The sequence below is a fragment of the Oncorhynchus keta genome, chromosome 13 (genome assembly GCF_023373465.1).
Source record: "Oncorhynchus keta strain PuntledgeMale-10-30-2019 chromosome 13, Oket_V2, whole genome shotgun sequence".
NCBI classification, from domain to species: domain Eukaryota; kingdom Metazoa; phylum Chordata; class Actinopteri; order Salmoniformes; family Salmonidae; genus Oncorhynchus; species Oncorhynchus keta.
In genome coordinates, this window is record NC_068433.1 from 33,111,152 (window position 1) to 33,129,681 (window position 18,530).

Sequence of the window (18,530 nt, forward strand, 5' to 3'; positions counted from 1 at the left end):
TTTCCTAGCCTCAGAGCAGTGGGCAGCTGGGAGGAGCTGCTCTTATTCTCCATGGACTTTCCAGTGTCCCAGAACGTTTTGGAGTTTGTGCTTCAGGATCCAAATTTCTGTTTGAAAAAGCTAGCCTTTGCTTTCCTAACTTCCCCAAAAAGTTGCATATTGTGGGGGCTATTCTATGCTAATGCAGTACGCCACAGGATGTTTTTGTGCTGGTCAAGGGCAGTCAGGTCTGGAGTGAACCACGGGCTAGATCTGTTCCTGGTTCTGAATTGTTTGAATGGGGCATGCTTATTTAAGATCGTGAAGAAAGTTTGAGATACTGTCACGTTGTATAATGATAGGAGACAGGCGCAGGAATACGAAAATGTTTTTTTATTTCTCTTCCAAAAATAGCGTATGTCATGAACATGACAGGGTCGAAGCCCAAGACAAACACGTGTATATAACAAGGCTGTAACCCAAAACAAAGACCGAGGTGTTAACCTCTAAGAAATACATGGGACGAGACCCTTAATAACACGGTAACATGCAAGCCGATACAACAGAGCACAGGTACTCAGACCAACGAACATGGAACCAACGGACATGGGAACAATAATCAACAAGGACAATGAGGAACAGACGGCACATATATACGCATACTAATCAGGGGGAATGGGAACCGTGTGTGCATAATGAGACAAGACAGTCCAGAGTTGGTGGTAATGGTCCAGTTCAGTGACGCCTAGAAGGCGGTGATGTAGACATCCTGAGCTGGTGAACAGAATGAGCAGCAGTACCGGGGGAATCCGTGACAGATTTTTGACCTTTGATGTGTCAGCAGTGTCAGGTACATGAGATGGCAATGATGGCTGTGCAAGCACCTCAACAATAACTTCTGTAAAAAAAAGATAAATATATTTAACCTTTTTAATAGCTAAATCCATCCATAAACCAGTCCAGCCATCTCAATACTGAGCCAGCTAGCCACTAAACTGGGACATATGGTAATATTATGAAACTGGACTCCATGGTGGATGCAATCAACTGATTCATCAGAAAAAAAAGCATTGTTAAAAATGTAACATGTCCGGCCTAGCTTAACAGGCTAGTGTTAGCGCCATTAGCTTAGCATATTTAGTTTCTCTCTAAACCTACAACTTTGTAATATATCACACTTTGTTGGGAAGATATCAGGGCCTTTACAATATACATTAAGTAGAAAAGAAACCACAATATAATCTTAGAGCTATAAATCAATAAGTTCAAAACAGAATATTAGCAGGGGCCTCGCTTAGCCGCAAACCCATTCATCTCTATAGTGAGATCGCTAACAGTTTTCATGCGATCAATTTACATACTTGAGACCTGAGACTGGGACGGAGATTTGTCTTCCAACAAGACAATGATCCAAAACATAAAGCAAAATCTACAATGGAATGGTTAAAAAATAAACATATCCAGGTGTTAGAATGGCCAAGTCAAAGTCCAGACCTGAATCCAATCAAGAGTCGGTGGAAAGAACTGAAAATTGCTGTTCACTAATGCTCTCCATCCAACCTCACTGAGCTCGAGCTGTTTTGCAAGGAGGAATGGGAAAAAAATTCAGTCTCTCGATGTGCAAAACTGTGAGACACATACCCCAATTGACTTACAGCTGTAATCGCAGCAAAAGGTGGAGCTACAAAGTATTAACTTAAGGGGGCTGAATAATTTTGCACGGCCAATTTTTCAGTTTTTGATTGTTAAAAAAGTTTGAAATATCCAATAAATGTCGTTCCACTTCATGATTGTGTCCCACTTGTTGTTGATTCTTCACAAAAAAATACAGTTTTATATATTTATTGTTTGAAGCCTGAAATGTGGCAAAAGGTCGCAAAGTTCAAGGGGGCCGAATACTTTCGCAAGGCACTGTATATGTGTGAACACATTCAATTGGATAACCAAATTAAATCACTTGAACCAACGTGGAATATACATTAAATTGAAGTGCTTGCCCAGTGGGAATACAGTGCCTTGCAAAAGTATTCATCCCTCTTGGCATTTTTCCTATTTTGTTGCATTACAACCTGTAATTTAAATGGATTGCTATTTGGATTTCATGTAATGGACATACCAAGTAGTCCAAATTGGTGAAGTGAAAAAAATAACTTGTTTCAATCAAATTCTAATAAAATAAAATAGAAAAGTGGTTCGTGCATATGTATTCACACCCTTTGCTATGAAGCCCCTAAATCAGATCTGGTGCAACCAATTACCTTCAGAAGTCACATAATTAGTCCACCTGTGTGCAATCTAAGTGTCACATTATCTCAGTATGTTTACACACGTCCTGAAAGGCCCCAGAGCCTGCAACACTACTAAGCAAGCAGCACCATGAAGACCAAGGAGCTCTCCAAACAGCTCAAGGACAAAGTTGTGGAGAAGTACATATCAGGTTTGGGTTTAAAAAAAATATCAGAAACTTTGAACATCCTGCGGAGCACCATCAAATCCATTAAAAATATCAAGAATATGGCACCACAACAAACCTGCCAAGAGAGGGCCGCCCACAAAAGCTCTGACCAGGCAAGGATGGCATTAATCAGAGAGGCAACAAAAAGACCAAAGATAACCCTCAAGGAACTGCAAAGCGCCACAGTGGAGATTGGAGTATCTGTCCATAGGACCACTTTAAGCTGTACACTCCACAGAGCTGGGCTTTACGGAAGAGTGGCCAGAGAAAAGACATTGCTTAAAGAAAAAAATTAGCAAACACATTTGATGTTCACCAAAAGGCATGTGGGAGACTCCCTAAACATATGGAAGAAGGTACTCTGGTCAGATGGCCAAAAAGCTCAATTTTAGTCTCATCAAGGAAAATACTATGTCTGGAGCAAACCTAACACCCCATCTCCCCCAAGAACATCATCCCCACAGTGAAGCATGGTGGTGGCAGCATGTTTTTCATTGGCAGAGACTGGGAAACTGGTCAGAATTGAAGGAATGATGGATGGTGCTAAATACAGGGCAATTATTGAGGGAACCTGCTTCAGTCTTCCAGATTTGAGACTGGGACATAGGTCCACCTTCCAGCAGGACAATAACCCTAAGCATACATGGTAGGCATGTTGTGTAAATCAAATGATACAACCACCTCCCAAAAAAGCAATTAGAATTCCAGGTTGTAAGGCAACAAAATAGGAAAAATGCCAAGGGGGTGAATACTTTGGTTGCCAAATCACATTTTATTGGACACACACATATTTAGCAGATGATATTGCGGGTGTAGCGAAATGCTTGTGTTCCTAGCTCCAACAGTGCAGTAATCTCTAACAATTCACAACAATACACACACAAATCTAAAAGTTAAATAATGGAAGAAATATATAAATATTAGGATGAGCAATGTAGGAGTGGCATTGACAAAAACACAGTAGTGTTTTACAGTAGTGCAGTCCATGAGGAGGAGATGCACTACAGAACTTAATGCAACTGGTGGCCACAAAAAAAAAGGCCACAATCAAAACCCAACAGTGCGTCTGCATGGAGAGTCTCCTCAATTAACAGGGAATATGTATTTATTCCGGACACACCCGAACACAGGTGTGTCCCATTTCGCTGACGACCCTCCTGGCTCCGCCCACCGACATCCTATTAAGGAAAACAAGAGCAAAGAGAAGGAATTTGGCAAACAGAAGTGGGAGGGTGGTCACATGTTCATACAAATATTTACACATTAAGTTTGCTGAAAATAAACGCAGTTGACAGTGAGAGGGACATTTCTTTTTTTTGCTTAGTTTATAAAGGGCAGTAGCCTCTAAGGTGCAGGGTTGAGTCACCGGGTGGTAGCCAGCTAGTGATGGCTATTTAACAGTCTGATGGCCTTGAGATAAACACAGTTTTTCAGTCTCTATGTCCCAGCTTTAATGCATCTGTACTGACCTCGCCTTCTGGATGATAACGGGGTGAACAGGCAGTGGCTCTGGTGGTTGATCTTTTCGGCCTTCCTGTGACTGTGCTGTAGGTGTCATGGAGGGCAGGTAGTTTGTCCCCGGTGATGCGTTGTGCATACCGCACCACCCCTTCGCGTTTGAGGGCGGAGCAGTTCCCGAACCAGGTTGTCATACAGCCCAACAGGATGCTCTCAATTGTGCATCTGTAAAAGTTTGTCAGGGGTTTGAGTAACTGAATGCTTTTACAGATGGCACGTTTCAGGCAGGCTGATAAAAATGCAAATCTGTCTCACGATTTTAAAGCATCGGATGTGCCACATTTAGAGCTCAAGAGTCACTCAAGGACACAGTCTGAGAAATAATTTAGACCTTAAATTTGTAAAGATGACTATGCAAAAATAATATTTACAGCGCATATATTACCTCGAATGAAAGTCAGATTTTGATTTGGTAAAACCCCAAAACATTTTCTTCAATAAAACGAGGTAATTTCTGTATTTGTCTCAGACATTCCACAACTGTCGCCACATTTCCACCTTAAATTTCAGACACATTTGGTGAGTTCGTTTTGCATGGCCCGGTGCCCCGGTTATCTGGAGATCCCTTTCTTTCAAAGACCAATGGAATGAGGCTTCTAGAACGTGTAAAGGCCTCTCAGCAGCTGGGCAACCGGGCCAAGCAAAATGAATTCGCCAACTCTAAAAGTCCCATCCAATCAACTATTTCTCAGATCAGCTGATTCCTAAACTGCCATTTTGTCTGCCGGACATAGGCAGAGAGCGAGAGAAGCCAAGCAACAGCAACTATACACATCAAATAACTGGAATAACGAAAAAGCAGACGATGTGAATTGGCTGTCAAGTCCCATCGGTAAACGTTATTGAGGTTTGGGGTTTGAAAGGAAATTGGATCGAATTTTATGGATATATCAGACTAATTACGTAAAACAAAGGAGTGTTTCACTCCTGGCACGAAACTCGAAGGACGCGAGTTGAGAAAGAACCCCGAACCCGTCAGATAGGTAGCTTTTAGCAGTAGTGTTAGTAGGAAAGCCAGCGGTCTTCTGTTTTGTCTCTCTTGGTTTCGTCCTCGTCAAGTCTGAAGCTCAATACAAATTGGCAAGTTTGGCAGTTTAATGTTGGTTCCCCTTCCTCGTTATGTGTCGCTCGAAACCAAGGGACTGCTCTGTTCAATGTAGCCCAAACACACAAAACGTTAGTGGAAGTTGAAGTCAAGAACTCGGAAGAAGGATTTGGTGTTAACTAACGTTAGATAGTTAGCCCACTATTAACAGTTATCTAGCTAATTTAGCTGAACTTTGATTTGAAATCCGGGCACATAGGTAGCTCGCCAGGCAGTGGACTGTGCTTTGTCTCGCTAATTGAACGTTGGCATCTAGGCTGCTCGTAAGCTAGTTATGTTTATTTGTAGCCATCGAGCAAACATTAATGTTTACAAATTGCACAGTGGGACTCTTTCCTGGATCGAATGCTCCAACGGAAATATAAGTTAACACAAGCTAGCCCATATTTGTTAGCTAGTTTTATTATACAGAATATATACCTTGCTAATTATATAGTTATTTAACTGCTCACTGATTTGCCATTTCAAGCGGACCGGGGCAGATAAAGCTAGTTTAAAATTATTATTGTGCGCTGGATTTTAACTACCTTAGGTAACGTTAGCTAGCTAACACACAGATTGCAACAAATACATTTTTCAACGACAATGGACTAGACGTCATAACACTTTTTTGTTGTTGTCAAGGAACCGATTGACGTGGCCTGAAACCGTCACACACTTGCCGTCACTGGTGTTACGTGCGTCAGCTAATATCCAATCATTGGACCGTGTGTGTGTTGATCATCTAGCTAATTATTGTGGGGTTTGTAGCGAAGCATTGAAACACAATGTCAGGACAGTCTATAACGGATCGGATCGCCGCGGCACAGCACAGCATGACCGGGTCGGCTATTAGCAAAGCCGTGTGCAAGGCCTCGACGCACGAAGTCAGCGGTCCCAAGAAGAAACACCTTGATTGTGAGTATCGTGTGGGTGGGTGGGTGGGTGTTGTCTGTATGTTTCTGTGTGTGATCTTTGATCAGAAGCAGACATGCCAATAATGTAACTAGCTCGCTATATTGTTGCATTCCATCATAGTGTATGTAGCTGCTTCCCTAGCTATAATTCACTGTCGCAAGCAGACAGGCAGACACTATCTTAACTGACATTTGGCAATGCATTTCTGCGGATGATTATGGTGCATCCCCTGCTGTCCATGTCTGGACAGTACACACTGGTCATTAATTTTGTTCGCGTGTGGTGGTGGCTTGTACTGGTCTCCCATGTTGTCTTTGCCATTCCTTCCTGGTCATAACATTTTAAAATGTGTGTCTTATCTAGGGCGACTTACAGGAGCAGTTAGGGTTAATGCCTTACTCAAGTGCACATGGACAGATTTTTCACCTAGTCTGTTAGGGGATTTGAACCAACAACCTTTCAGGTTACCGGCCCAAAACTTTAACTGCTAGGCTACCTGCCGTATGATGGAATATGTTTCTTGTTTCATCTGCCTTTCTTTCTGCAAATCCAATTTCCTTCAGGAACAATAAAGTTGAATTTGAACATGAGGTCTAGTCGTGTTCCAGGCTATTGGGTCATTATTTGTGCTGTAATGTCACCACTGTCTATGTGAAGACACTAAAGGTCATTGAGGAAGCAGGATCAATGAAAGTGAAGTTCAAGTATAAAAAGATAATGAGTTAATGAGTCAAGCCTCTGGATAGTTGTTACAGGACGAAGATACTTCTTCTTTTCAGCTGTTAGAATGCTAAGGATTGCTTTATAGTGTTGTTGTAACTGGTGTCCCCACAATACTCTGCTATAGCAATACCAGATCTCGCTCTGTTAAAATGCTTAGAAAAACTTTAGACTGCTATTGAATGTATAGTACAATGCTTAGACTGGTGTTGTATAATAACTGGTGTCTCCACTTTGCTGTCAAAATTGTTTAGCAAGCTGTAGTTAGGCTATATTACATTGTATCATAACTGTAGTATCGTAACTGGTGTCCCCACACTTATCAGTTGCAGGCAGAAGCCATATCATCAGCCTAACCTGAAATACACGCCATTGTTAATAATAAATTGTGTTTTGAAGCCATTTCCTAGAGAGAGGGTTGGCACAATTACCATAACTGTTTAACTGACAGTTGTGAATGAAGACAGTCACGGAAATAAAATAACCCTCATTACCCCGAAACTTAAACTTTTTTGTTGTTGGTGTGTGTGGTAAACACAGCTGGCTGAAGACAGGATGGCCGGGCATTTGTGTTGTTGAGTCCATTTCTGCGGTAATATGGAATGTTCTGGCCATTTTTTTTTTTTTTTACCTCAAAATTGTTATCCAGATCATGTTACGAACTAAGGATGCACATTCCGGTCAGTTTTCCTGCCGACTAACCAACCCTCATATTAACTGTTCAACAAACGGTTACATTTTTTTCAAACAATAACATGGGATGACTACAGAGAATACCAGACGGAGGCGCTTTCCATTCAGCACCACACAGCTCCGCCGACCATACCGTTTTCGTATGAGCTTTGGCTCTGCATTTGATGTGCTGTCCATTCAGAGCTGATGAATCCAGGCGCAGCATTGTATTGCTGATATCGGCATTTGAAGTCGGCCTTGTTGCGACTTCATAACTTATATTTAGAGCAGGTATCATCAACGAGATTCAGCTGTGGGCATTATTTTTTTCTTTTTTTTCTTAAGTCGATAGTCAGGGGGCCCGGAACATAATTAGAAATACTTTGTAGACTTCAAATTGACCTGCAAGAAGCCAAGACAGAATTTTTGACTAAAACATAATAATTTCAAACCTTGCTTAAATGTGTATATAATCACATAGATGGGTTAGCTGACAATGTCACAAAAACGATGTGCTTGCTTCCTTGGGGCAGAAGTCAGTGTGTTGTGATTCTGGATGGCCAGATTACAAACAAGAAGGACAAGAAAATGTGATGTACGGAATAGAGGTCGACCGATTTATGTTTTCTCAACGCCGATGCCGATTATTGGAGGGCCAAAAAAGCCGATACCGATTAATCGGTCGATTTTAATTAAAAAAAAATAATTAAAAGAATTCAATTTAAAAATGTATTTATTTTGTTAGTTTTTGTTGTTGTAATAATGACAATTACAACAATACTGAATGAACACATTTTAACTTAATATAATACATCAATAATATCTATTTAGCCTCAAGTAAATAATGAAACATGTTCAATTTGGTTTAAATAATGCAAAAACAAAGTGTTGGAGAAGAAAGTGAAGGTGCAATATGTGCTATGTAAGAAAGCTAACATTTCAGTTCCTTGCTCAGAACATGAGATCATATGAAAGCTGGTGGTTCCTTTTAACATGAGTCTTCAATATTCCCAGGTAGAAGTTTTAGGTTGTAGTTATTATAGGACTATTTCCCTCTTATACCATTTGTATTTCATTAACCTTTGACAATTAGATGTTCTTATAGGCACTTTAGTATTGCCAGTGTAACAGTATAGCTTCCGTCCCTCTCCTCACTCCTCCCTGGGCTTGAACCAGCAACACAACGACAACAGCCACCCTCGAAGCAGCGTTACCCATGCAGAGCAAGGGGAACAACTACTAGAAGGCTCAGAGCGAGTGTCGTTTGAAACGCTATTAGCGCACGCTAACTAGCTAGCAATTTCACTTCGGTTACACCAGCCTCATCTCGGGAGTTGATAGGCTTGAAGTCATAAACAGTGCAATGCTTGACGCACATTGAAGAGCTGCTGGCAAAACGCACAGAAAATCTGTCGTTGTTTGAATGAATGTTTCCGCGCCTGCTTCTGCCTACCACCGCTCAGTCAGATACTTAGATACTTGAATGCTCAGTCAAATTATATGCAACACAGGACACTCTAGATAATATCTAGTAATATCATCAACCATTTAATTTTTGTAATTTTTTTTAACCTTTTTATTTTAATAGGCAAGTCAGTTAAGAACAAATTCTTATTTTCAATGACGGCCTAAGAACAGTTGGTTAACTGCCTGTTCAGGGGCAGAACGACAGATTTGTACCTTGTCAGCTCGGGGATTCCAACTTGCAACCTTTCGGTTACTAGTCCAACGCTCTAACCACTAGGCTACCCTGCCGCCCATGTCTAGTTAACTAGTGATTATGATTGATTGTTTTTTATAAGAAAAGTTTAATGCTAGCTAGCAACTTACCGTGGCTTACTGCATTTGCGTAACAGGCAGTCTTCATGTGGAGTGCAACGAGAGAGAGGCAGGTCGTTAATGCGTTGGACTAGTTACCTGTAAGGTTGCAAGATTGGATCCCCCGAGCTGACAATGTGAAAATCTGTCGTTCTGCCCCTGAACGAAGCAGTTAACCCACCGTTCCTCGGCCGTCATTGAAAATAACAATGTGTTCTTAACTGACTTGCCTAGTTAATTAAAACCTCTTGTAACTACCCATCCCGGATCCAGGAGAATTGTCATCAACTGACACTTAAGTAGCATAACGCAACGGACAAAAAAATCTTACAAGAAAATATTCCTATTCATGAAATCAAAAGTGAAATATATTCAAACACAGCTTAGCCTTAATCACCCTGTCATCCCAGATTTTGAAAATATGCTTTACAGCCAAAGCAAGACAAGCATTTGTGTAAGTTTATCGATAGCCTAGCATAGCATTATGCCTAGCTAGCAGCAGGCAATCTGGTCACAAATCAGATAAGCAATCAAATTAAATCGTTTACCTTTGATGAGCTTCAGATGTTTTCACTCACGAGACTCCCAGTTAGATAGCAAATGTTCCTTTTTTCCCCAAAAATTATTTTTGTAGCCACGTTTGGCTGAGAAAACGACCGGAAATTGCGGTCACGACAACGCCGAAAAATATTCCAAATTAGTTCCATAATATCGACAGAAACATGGCAAACGTTGTTTATAATCAATCCTCAAGGTGTTTTTCAAATATCTATTCAATAATATATAAACCGGGACAGAGCTTTTTTCAGTAAGACCAGGTGGAATAATGGCTACCTCTGTCTTTTGCGTGAGAAATACACAAAGAGCCATCAGGTGGACACTGACGCAATGTTGTCGCTCAGGCTCATTTTTCAAAATAAAAGCCTGAATCTATGTCTTGTGATACTAGATACATCAAGGAAGCCATAGAAAAAGGAATCTTGTTGATATCCCATTCACTGCTCAATAGGGAAGCATAGGAAGGGACTCTTATTTAGAAACCGCTGTGTTCCTGATTGGATTTTTCTCATTCTTTTGCCTGCAATATCAGTTCTGTTATACTCACAGAAAATATCTTTACAGTTTTAGAAACTTGAGTGTTTTCTATCCCAAGCGGTGAATTATATGCATATTCTATTTTCTGGTCCTGAAAAATAGCCTGTTTACTTTGGGAATGCAGTTGTCAAGGAAGTGAGTTTTTGTTGATACAGGACCTCCCACACCCACCGTCTGTCAACCAAGCATGTAAATGCGGATCTATACGGAGCCCTTCGCTTTGTTCTAAAATTTGGGAAGCACACAGCGATGTACGGAGCTCAATTTAACCTCTGGTGACTCTGCAATTGCGTTAAACCCTCCGTATGGAGCCTCCGGAAAGCATCCCCGGAGCAAGCATAAATGGGCTTTTAGGCGATTTCATGAGCATGTTATCTAGACTGATGGCAGACACCACGAATAAACTGTTGAGTAGGGTCTAAGCTACAATATGCAAAAGTTTTTAAAGTGTTTTTAGATATAAAGGTTAAAGAAATTTTATTAAATGTTTTTCCAGAAAGCTTCTAAACGATATACATTTATTTTTCAGTGATGTCTCATGGTGTGGTGGGGTATGCAAAATGGATCAACTTTGAGTACCTATCTATTTAATGATTTGGCATTAGTCCAAAAAGTCACTGCGTACTTCTACAATGGGCAAATACTTTATATATAGTGTGTCAAATTAGTGGATTCATCCATACCCCTTGCTGACGGGTATATAAAATCAAGCACACAGCCATGCAATCTCCATAAATAAACTTTGGCAGTGGAATGGCCTTACTGAAGCTCTCCGTGACTTTCAACGTGGCACCGTCATAGGTTGCCTGCCACCTTTCTAACAAGTCATAAGGGTCAAATTTCTGCCCTGCTAGAGCTGCCCCTGTCAACTTTAAATGCTTTTATTGTGGAGTGGAAACATCTAGGCGCAACAACGGCTCAGCTGTGAAGTTGTAGGCCACACTAGCTCACTGAACAGGACTTGCAGGTTGCTGAAGCGCCCAAAAATGGTCTGTTCTTGGTTGCAACACTCACTACTGAGTTCCAAATGGCATCTGGAAGCAATGTGGAAACACGTTCTCTGAAAAATGTCGCCGACAGATAGGGCAGCCGTGCTTCTAGCTCCTAGGCAACATTGCAGTATTTTTGATTGAACTGATTCGAGGCTAATTCAAAACACAGCCTGCGGAGAAGAGGTATTTGAAGTGGACTTCTATTCTGACTCAGGAGGCGCGCACACTTCCAACCGCTTCCAAGTAAATATGAGTATATTACTCGCTAATTTTCAGTCATCAGGGAATGTAACGTACTCTGTCTCACGGAAACATGGCGCTCTCGGGATATACTGTCTGACTGTACAGCCAGTTGGGCTCTCAGTTCATCGTGCAGACAGGACTAAATATCTCTCTGGGAAGAAGGGCCAGGGTCTATGTTTCATGATTAACGGTGTGGTGTGATAACTTACAGGAACTCAAGTCCTTTTCGTCACCCGACTTAGAATACTTCACCTTCACATGCTTGACCGCATTACCTCCCTTGAGAATTATCTTCTGTCATGATCACTTCCGTATCTATTGCCCCTCAAACGGCCCTCAAAGAACTTCACTGGACTTTATGTAAAGTGGAAACCACATATCCTGAGGCTGCATTTATTGTCGCTTGGGATTTTTAATTTTTGTTGTTGTTGAGGAAAACGCTACGGAAGTTCTACCAACACATTGACTGTAGTACTCGTGCTGGTAAAACACTCGACCACTGCTATTCTCTCTTCCGGATTGCCTACGGCAGGGCCCTCCCCCTTCGGCAGGGCCCTCCCCCTTCGGCAAATCAGACTACAATTCCATTTTGCTCCCCCCTTCCTATAGGCAGAAACTCAAATAGGAAGTAACTGGTCTAAGGTCTATTCAACGCTGGTCTGACCAATCGAAATCCATCTTCAAGATTGTTTTGATCACGTGAACTGAGATATGTTCCGGGTAGCCTCTATGAATAACATTGCCGAATATACTGATACGGTGACTGAGTTTATCAGGACGTGTATAGGAGATGTTGTTCCCAGTGTGACTAACACCTACCCTTAAACAAAAATCGTGGATAGATGGCAGTATTCCCGCAAAACTGAAACCGTGAATCACTGCATTTAACCATGACGAGGTGACTGGGAATATGGCAGAAAACAAACTGTGTAGTTATTCCCGCCGCAAGGCAATAAAACGGGCATAACGTCAGTATCGAGACAGTGGAGTCGCTATTCGATGGTTATATATTTTTGATTTGCACATCAGCTAGCCGTTCATGTAGGTAGACTTGGATGACATGTACCAGAGATGCCACACCCATCTAGCTTTGACTCGCCTCCCCCTTATCTGGCTTCCAAACACAAAAGCGCCATGGAAGCTGTAATCTCATTTTTAATAAATTAGTTCCTGGTTTGATATTTGCTCTAATTTGTCAATGGGGATAAGTTGGGCCACTAACATCTATCTTACTGTGGACTCGTGGATACAATATGTGGAACATTCCTTTAACAACCTACCTTTTTGCTCCTTGCTAAAACAAGCAAGGTGAACGAGCCTTCCGTTGCCTATTCAACACCCCCCTCCCTGCAGCGGCAACACACATTAGAAATAGAATGAATAGCACGTGCATGGGACCTCTAACCCTGGCACTTTGATTTTTTTATTTATTTATTTTTTTATTTCACCTTTATTTAACCAGGTAGGTAAGTTGAGAACAAGTTCTCATTTACAATTGCGACCTGGCCAAGATAAAGCAAAGCAGTTCGACAGATACAATGACACAGAGTTACACATGGAGTAAAACAAACAGTCAATAATACAGTATAAACAAGTCTATATACAATGTGAGCAAATGAGGTGAGAAGGGAGGTAAAGGCAAAAAAGGCCATGGTGGCAAAGTAAATACAATATAGCAAGTAAAACACTGGAATGGTAGTTTTGCAATGGAAGAAAGTGCAAAGTAGAAATAAAAATAATGGGGTGCAAAGGAGCAATATAAATAAATAAATTAAATACAGTTGGGAAAGAGGTAGTTGTTTTGGGCTAAATTATAGGTGGGCTTGGTAAACTTAGGGGTACAATCTCAATGGCTGCCTGTTGTAATTTTCATGGTAACTTGAATGAGCCTTCTACATTATGTTAAAGGTCCAATGCAGCGGTTTTCATCTCAATATCAATGAATTTCCGGTTAACAATTTAAGGGTGAGTTTGTAAATTCACTCTGGCCATCTACTCCGATTTCAGGGCACTCTAGTCTGAGTGAGCACAGAATAGCTGATGAATTTACAAATGCTCGGTAAACGTTGGCAAAAAATAATTGTTGCCAGCATCACAGTTAGTCACCGATGCTCTGGATAACATGAAAACAGCCTAACGACCTCTACTAGGGTGTGTAAAATGGTCAGTGAGGTGTTCTCTAATTTGTTTGGAACTAACTAGCCAACATTAGCCAGTTAGCTTGGGCGCTTGACTGCCGTTGTGAGGTCAGAATGATCCGATCAACACTACTCCTCGACCAGTGTCCAGTGTGCGCTCTGAATGCTCAGAATTTACGAACTGACAATCTGCAACAATCTGAATTGACAAAGGCCCAGAGGACAGTCTGAGGGCACTCTGGCGCTCCAGATTGAATTGACGAACACACCCTAAATACCTTACTATGATTTGTTTTCAATTAAAATGGTCAAATATAAACATATAGCTTCTTAGCCAAGGGCAATTTGTCAAGCAATAATTTTTGGTTATTACAGTGACCGTGGTCTTTTGGCTGGCCAATTTAGTCACCCCAAAATTTCCTTCACTGTCATAGCCCTGTCAAGAGAGGATGCAGTGTAGGCCTAGATTGTTTATTTTCATGGTTATAACTTGAACTGGTATGATTTGTTAGTGTCTCGTGACAGATGTATGTAGGTTTATTCGGATTAAAGAGGGTTCTAAACAGGGACACCTTGGCGCCCTATCTATTTATATATGTACATAAACTTTTCAATTTACATTAGCAACGGACTTTCATGTGCCGAGAGTTTGGGTATTTGGCAACGGAGTTTCTTGCAAAGCGGTTTAAAATGTATCGTACATATCCCAGTAACGTTAGCCAGTGGCTAAGCCTGCGTACAACAATCCGATTGAACTATGCAAGCAACTTTTCATTTGAACTATATTACATTCTTGAATAATGCAACCCAAAACCACATTACGCTTTTGAATAATGCAGCAATTCACAAGCATGTGCGTTTTCTCTTCCGTACACTAAAGGCCATTTACTACTAGCTCACCTTAGCCTATCAAATTAATTATTTAGCTACCCCTCATACGAATATTAAAGTTGTCGGTCTACCTTACAACATTGGAACAAACCAAGCTTCAATTTGATCAATATCATGCAAATCGTTACATGTGGTAAATGCTAATTGGGACAGAAAACGTGGGTAATTCACTGCGAGTTGACATCAGCCAGCCATAGTGCACAGCTGTCTGTTATATTTTTTTTCATAAAGATACGATGATAATTTCAGAATGTAATAGGCTGTGAACATTTAAAGCAAGTCTGAAATATAAGGAAAATGTCTACATTTGAGCTGTTTCAAAAACATTGCTCTGCTAGTTTTACTGTAGGAGTGTTTGGCTCAATGAGATACTTCTGTTTACACTGCCCTGCTCGGAGGAGGGGGGGGACTCGAGGAAGGCTTTCCCGTGACCTCCGGAGGTGACGAGTTTACATTACAGTAATGTCTCTGGAGAATCGATAACTCTCGAATCTCGTCAATGTAAAAAGAGCCTAAGTGCAGGCCTTGGTCATAGACTGCCCTATAGCAAAACATGACCAGATACCTGTGCATTCCCTTTGAAAATAAGTGTAAATACCTCTCGAGTTGAATTCCTCTATTTGTATGTTTTCAGGGAGCGAGATGCCTTGACATTATCAACCTGTTTGTTTTCAGACCTGTCTGCTACTGCATAAACAGCCCGGCTTGCATGAAGCCTTTTTTGTGATATTTGTTGGCAAAATGCTTGGTTTGTTTGTTACAATTCTGATATTTTGCATGGCAGTATGCAATGATTTTGTCCAATTGATTGTGAAAATGCACTGACGAGGGAAGAAATTTGTTGACATGTGGCTTGATTGAACCATATTATGAAATTGCGAGCCCTCTTTTTGTACTGTGGCAATAATATTGTAATGATTTGACTGTTTTATGCGGAAATAGTGCAGTGATTAGTCAAATTTGCAAGACCTCGCATAGCCTAATTTTATGTCTCATTGCATGTGACTTATGACTACTTGATATGCTGCCAGAATAGCCCTTCTCAACCATGACAAATGACACCCTATTCCTTATATGAGCCTTGGTCAAAAGTAGTGGACTATAAAGGTAATAGGAGGCCATTTTGGATGCAGCTCCAGGCTAGCCTGAGTCCACTACTAATGCAGCTTGACCAGAAACGGGCTGCGTAGAAGTGTGTGTGTGTCTCCAATGAGGTCTTTTGTGTCTTTAGCACCTTATCAGAAATGATAACAGGCAGTTTACCCACTGTTCATAGGACATCATTGAAAATAATAATTTGTTCTTAACTGACTTGCCTAGTTAAATAAAAGTAAAATAAAAAAAAGTAGGGGGGCACCTTGAGTGTCCCTTAATCCATTGATAATGTGTGTGTTGCTATTGCTACACTTTGTTAAAGGACAGAAGTGTAACATTGGTTAATGTGGCTGACGCTTTAAAACGCATTTCACTTTTGTTTATTTTTTTACATTTGTTTTATGGATTTGAGATGTGAACTATTGTGATTTATTTTTTAATTTTTTTTTGCAGTGGTGACTCAATGTCTGCAGAATCACTGTCCTAACCTTCACCTGTATGTGAGCCAGAACAAGGTTCATTGTGGAGCCAGCTAGGTTTTTAGCAAGCAGCCAAGTGCCGGGCCCTAAAGACAGAGGTCGGAAAAGGATACGGCTCTTTAGTAGTCCAAGTGTGTATAACGTGTGTATGTGTTTCTTTGTAGTGGACTCCTGACTAACTGTCTAGGAGCTGTGTGGAACATTTCAGTGCTCCTGTCTTCTACACGTGTTCACGTTAGGGTATCTTTAGCCTGGCTCCCAGGGTCCTTTGGCCGTGTCTGTGTCTGTCGGCTTGTTGTGTTCCTTTTAGACTACATTCCTCCCCCTCCCCTGGCTCTCTCTCACTGTCCTCTACAGTCGTAGAGAGTGGAAGGAGTAAGGCTGGGCGATTTTTATGTTATTTTATATATATATATATCAAATTCATTAAAAAAAATCGAAATGCCTATATCGCAGAAGTTTTTTTAAGTTTGTGCATTTATGTCCGCTTGTTCTCATGTTGTATTTTTGGTCTCGTCTCTTTCGATTCTCTGTGCTGTGTGCACCTTCCCATTTACACCAGAGATCTGTATATTATGTCCTCGCCTTAACCTCTTCGATATAGGGGGCGCCATTTTAATTTTTGGATGAAAAATGTTGCCGTTTTAAACAAGATATTTTGTCACGAAAAGATGCTCGACTGTGCATATAATTGACAGCTTTGGAAAGAAAACGCTGACGTTTCCAAAACGGCAAAGATATTGTCTGTGAGTGCCACAGAACTGATGTTACAGGCGAAACCCAGATAAAAATCCAATCAGGAAGGGCCCTGAAACCGCCTCATGCCAATGACCTTATATGGCTGTGAATGAGCTATGAATGAGCTTACGTTTTCCACATTTCCCCCAAGGTGTCTACAGCATTGTGACGTCTTTTTACGCATTTATGTTGAAGAATGGCTGTAAGGGACCATATATGGCATGTGTTCACATGGTGTCTCCCACAGAAAACCTTGCGTAAAATACTGAGGTAGCCAATTTTCCAATCGCTTCTTATGAGAAACCAACTGCCTCGACGGATATATTATCGAATACATATGTTAAAAACACCTTGAGGATGGATCCTAAACAACGTTTGACGTGTTTCTGTCGATATTATGGAGCGAATTTTGAAAAAAGTTTGACGTTATAGTTTAATTATTTTTCGGTCAATTACTCAGCCAAGCAGGATGAACAAACGGGAGCTATTTCACCTAAATATTTTTGGAAAAAAGGAACATTTGCCATCTAACTGGGAGTCTCCTGAGTGAAAGCATCTGAAGTTCTTCAAAGGTAAATTATTTAATTTGGTTGCTTTTCTTTTTTTCGTGAAAATGTTGCCTGTTGCCAGCAGAGCCTAGCATAGCATTATGCCATGATAAACTTACACAAATGCTTGTCTAGCATTGGCTGTAACGCATATTTTGAAAATCTGAGATGCCAGTGTTGTTAACAAAAGGCTAAGCTTGTGTTTGAATATATTTATTTAATTTCATTTGCGATTTTCATGAATAGGAAAAGTTGCGTTATGGTAATGCGTTTGAGGCTTTGAGTACCCCCCCGGATACGGGATTGCTAGTCGCAAGAAGTTAACAATGGGAGTCGTTTACCCAAAAGCGGAAAGGCAGGCGACAAGCTTAGAACCAAAATAAGCCCATAGAAGTGCATTGGCTTTATTTTGGACAGATGTTACCGAGAGTGCTTTGCCTCTTCCTCTATGGTTTACACACACACACCAAGACCTTTTCCACAGATAGAATAATGAGACATCATGAAGCATCCGTTTGGCGTTTCCTCTCACTACCATACTTGGTAGTGAGAGGAAGCCCAGTGGGAGAAGATGGAGCGAGATGGATTTTTGGCCGACATTCTGCACATTTTCTTATCAATGAAACATTTGAACTCCATAAAGTTTTCTGTTTCCAAAACTAGAATCTGTAACAGAGTGCACTGAGTTTGGTGGAATTTCCATAATTATTTATAGAGATTACTTTGTTTAGGACGAGTGCACAAGGTAGTGGGCGTTTTCCTAATGAATAACTTTATGCACAAATTGTCCTCGTCCTCTTCTTGGCGGTTGCTAACTAGCTTGTCTCAAGGAGATCTATTGGGTTAGATTTAAAAAATCTTTCCCTTCCCCCTGACTCTCACACCAACAAAGTTGAGAGGTCAACTTTCCTCTTTGATGAGCGGTTTCAACTTGCTATTTGCATTTGAAGTTTGGTCCAACTGAATTGGTCATATGGACACACGCGCACACACACACACACACACACTGAGACATTATTTTACTGTAATAGAGAACTTTTTTAACGATACCCATTTTATGTCTCAACTAACTCAAATTGCTTGTAGAGCAGACACTACTAAAACTAGAGTATCCAAATGAATGCTCAGTTTGTTGCGTGCAGCATTT

At 40.9% G+C, this 18,530-nt stretch overlaps 1 protein-coding gene and 1 long non-coding RNA gene across 2 annotated transcripts in view; one reads left to right on the forward strand and one right to left on the reverse strand.

The window, feature by feature from the left end:
- Positions 1-3,195: 3,195 nt before the first annotated feature.
- On the reverse strand, positions 3,196-4,554 carry LOC118392228 (uncharacterized). The gene is made up of 3 exons (XR_004827333.2): positions 4,338-4,554; positions 3,904-4,117; positions 3,196-3,612 (listed from the first exon to the last, which is right to left on the reverse strand). It is a non-coding gene; the product is annotated as an uncharacterized LOC118392228 (long non-coding RNA).
- A 135-nt stretch (positions 4,555-4,689) lies between these two features.
- The window catches only part of si:ch211-200p22.4 (phosphatidylinositol-binding clathrin assembly protein), a 60,406-nt gene continuing 46,565 nt past the window's right edge, over positions 4,690-18,530 (forward strand). Inside the window, 1 exon segment of the mRNA XM_052460030.1 lies at positions 4,690-5,954. Coding sequence (XP_052315990.1) covers positions 5,825-5,954 — 130 coding nt within the window. The 5' untranslated portion in view covers positions 4,690-5,824.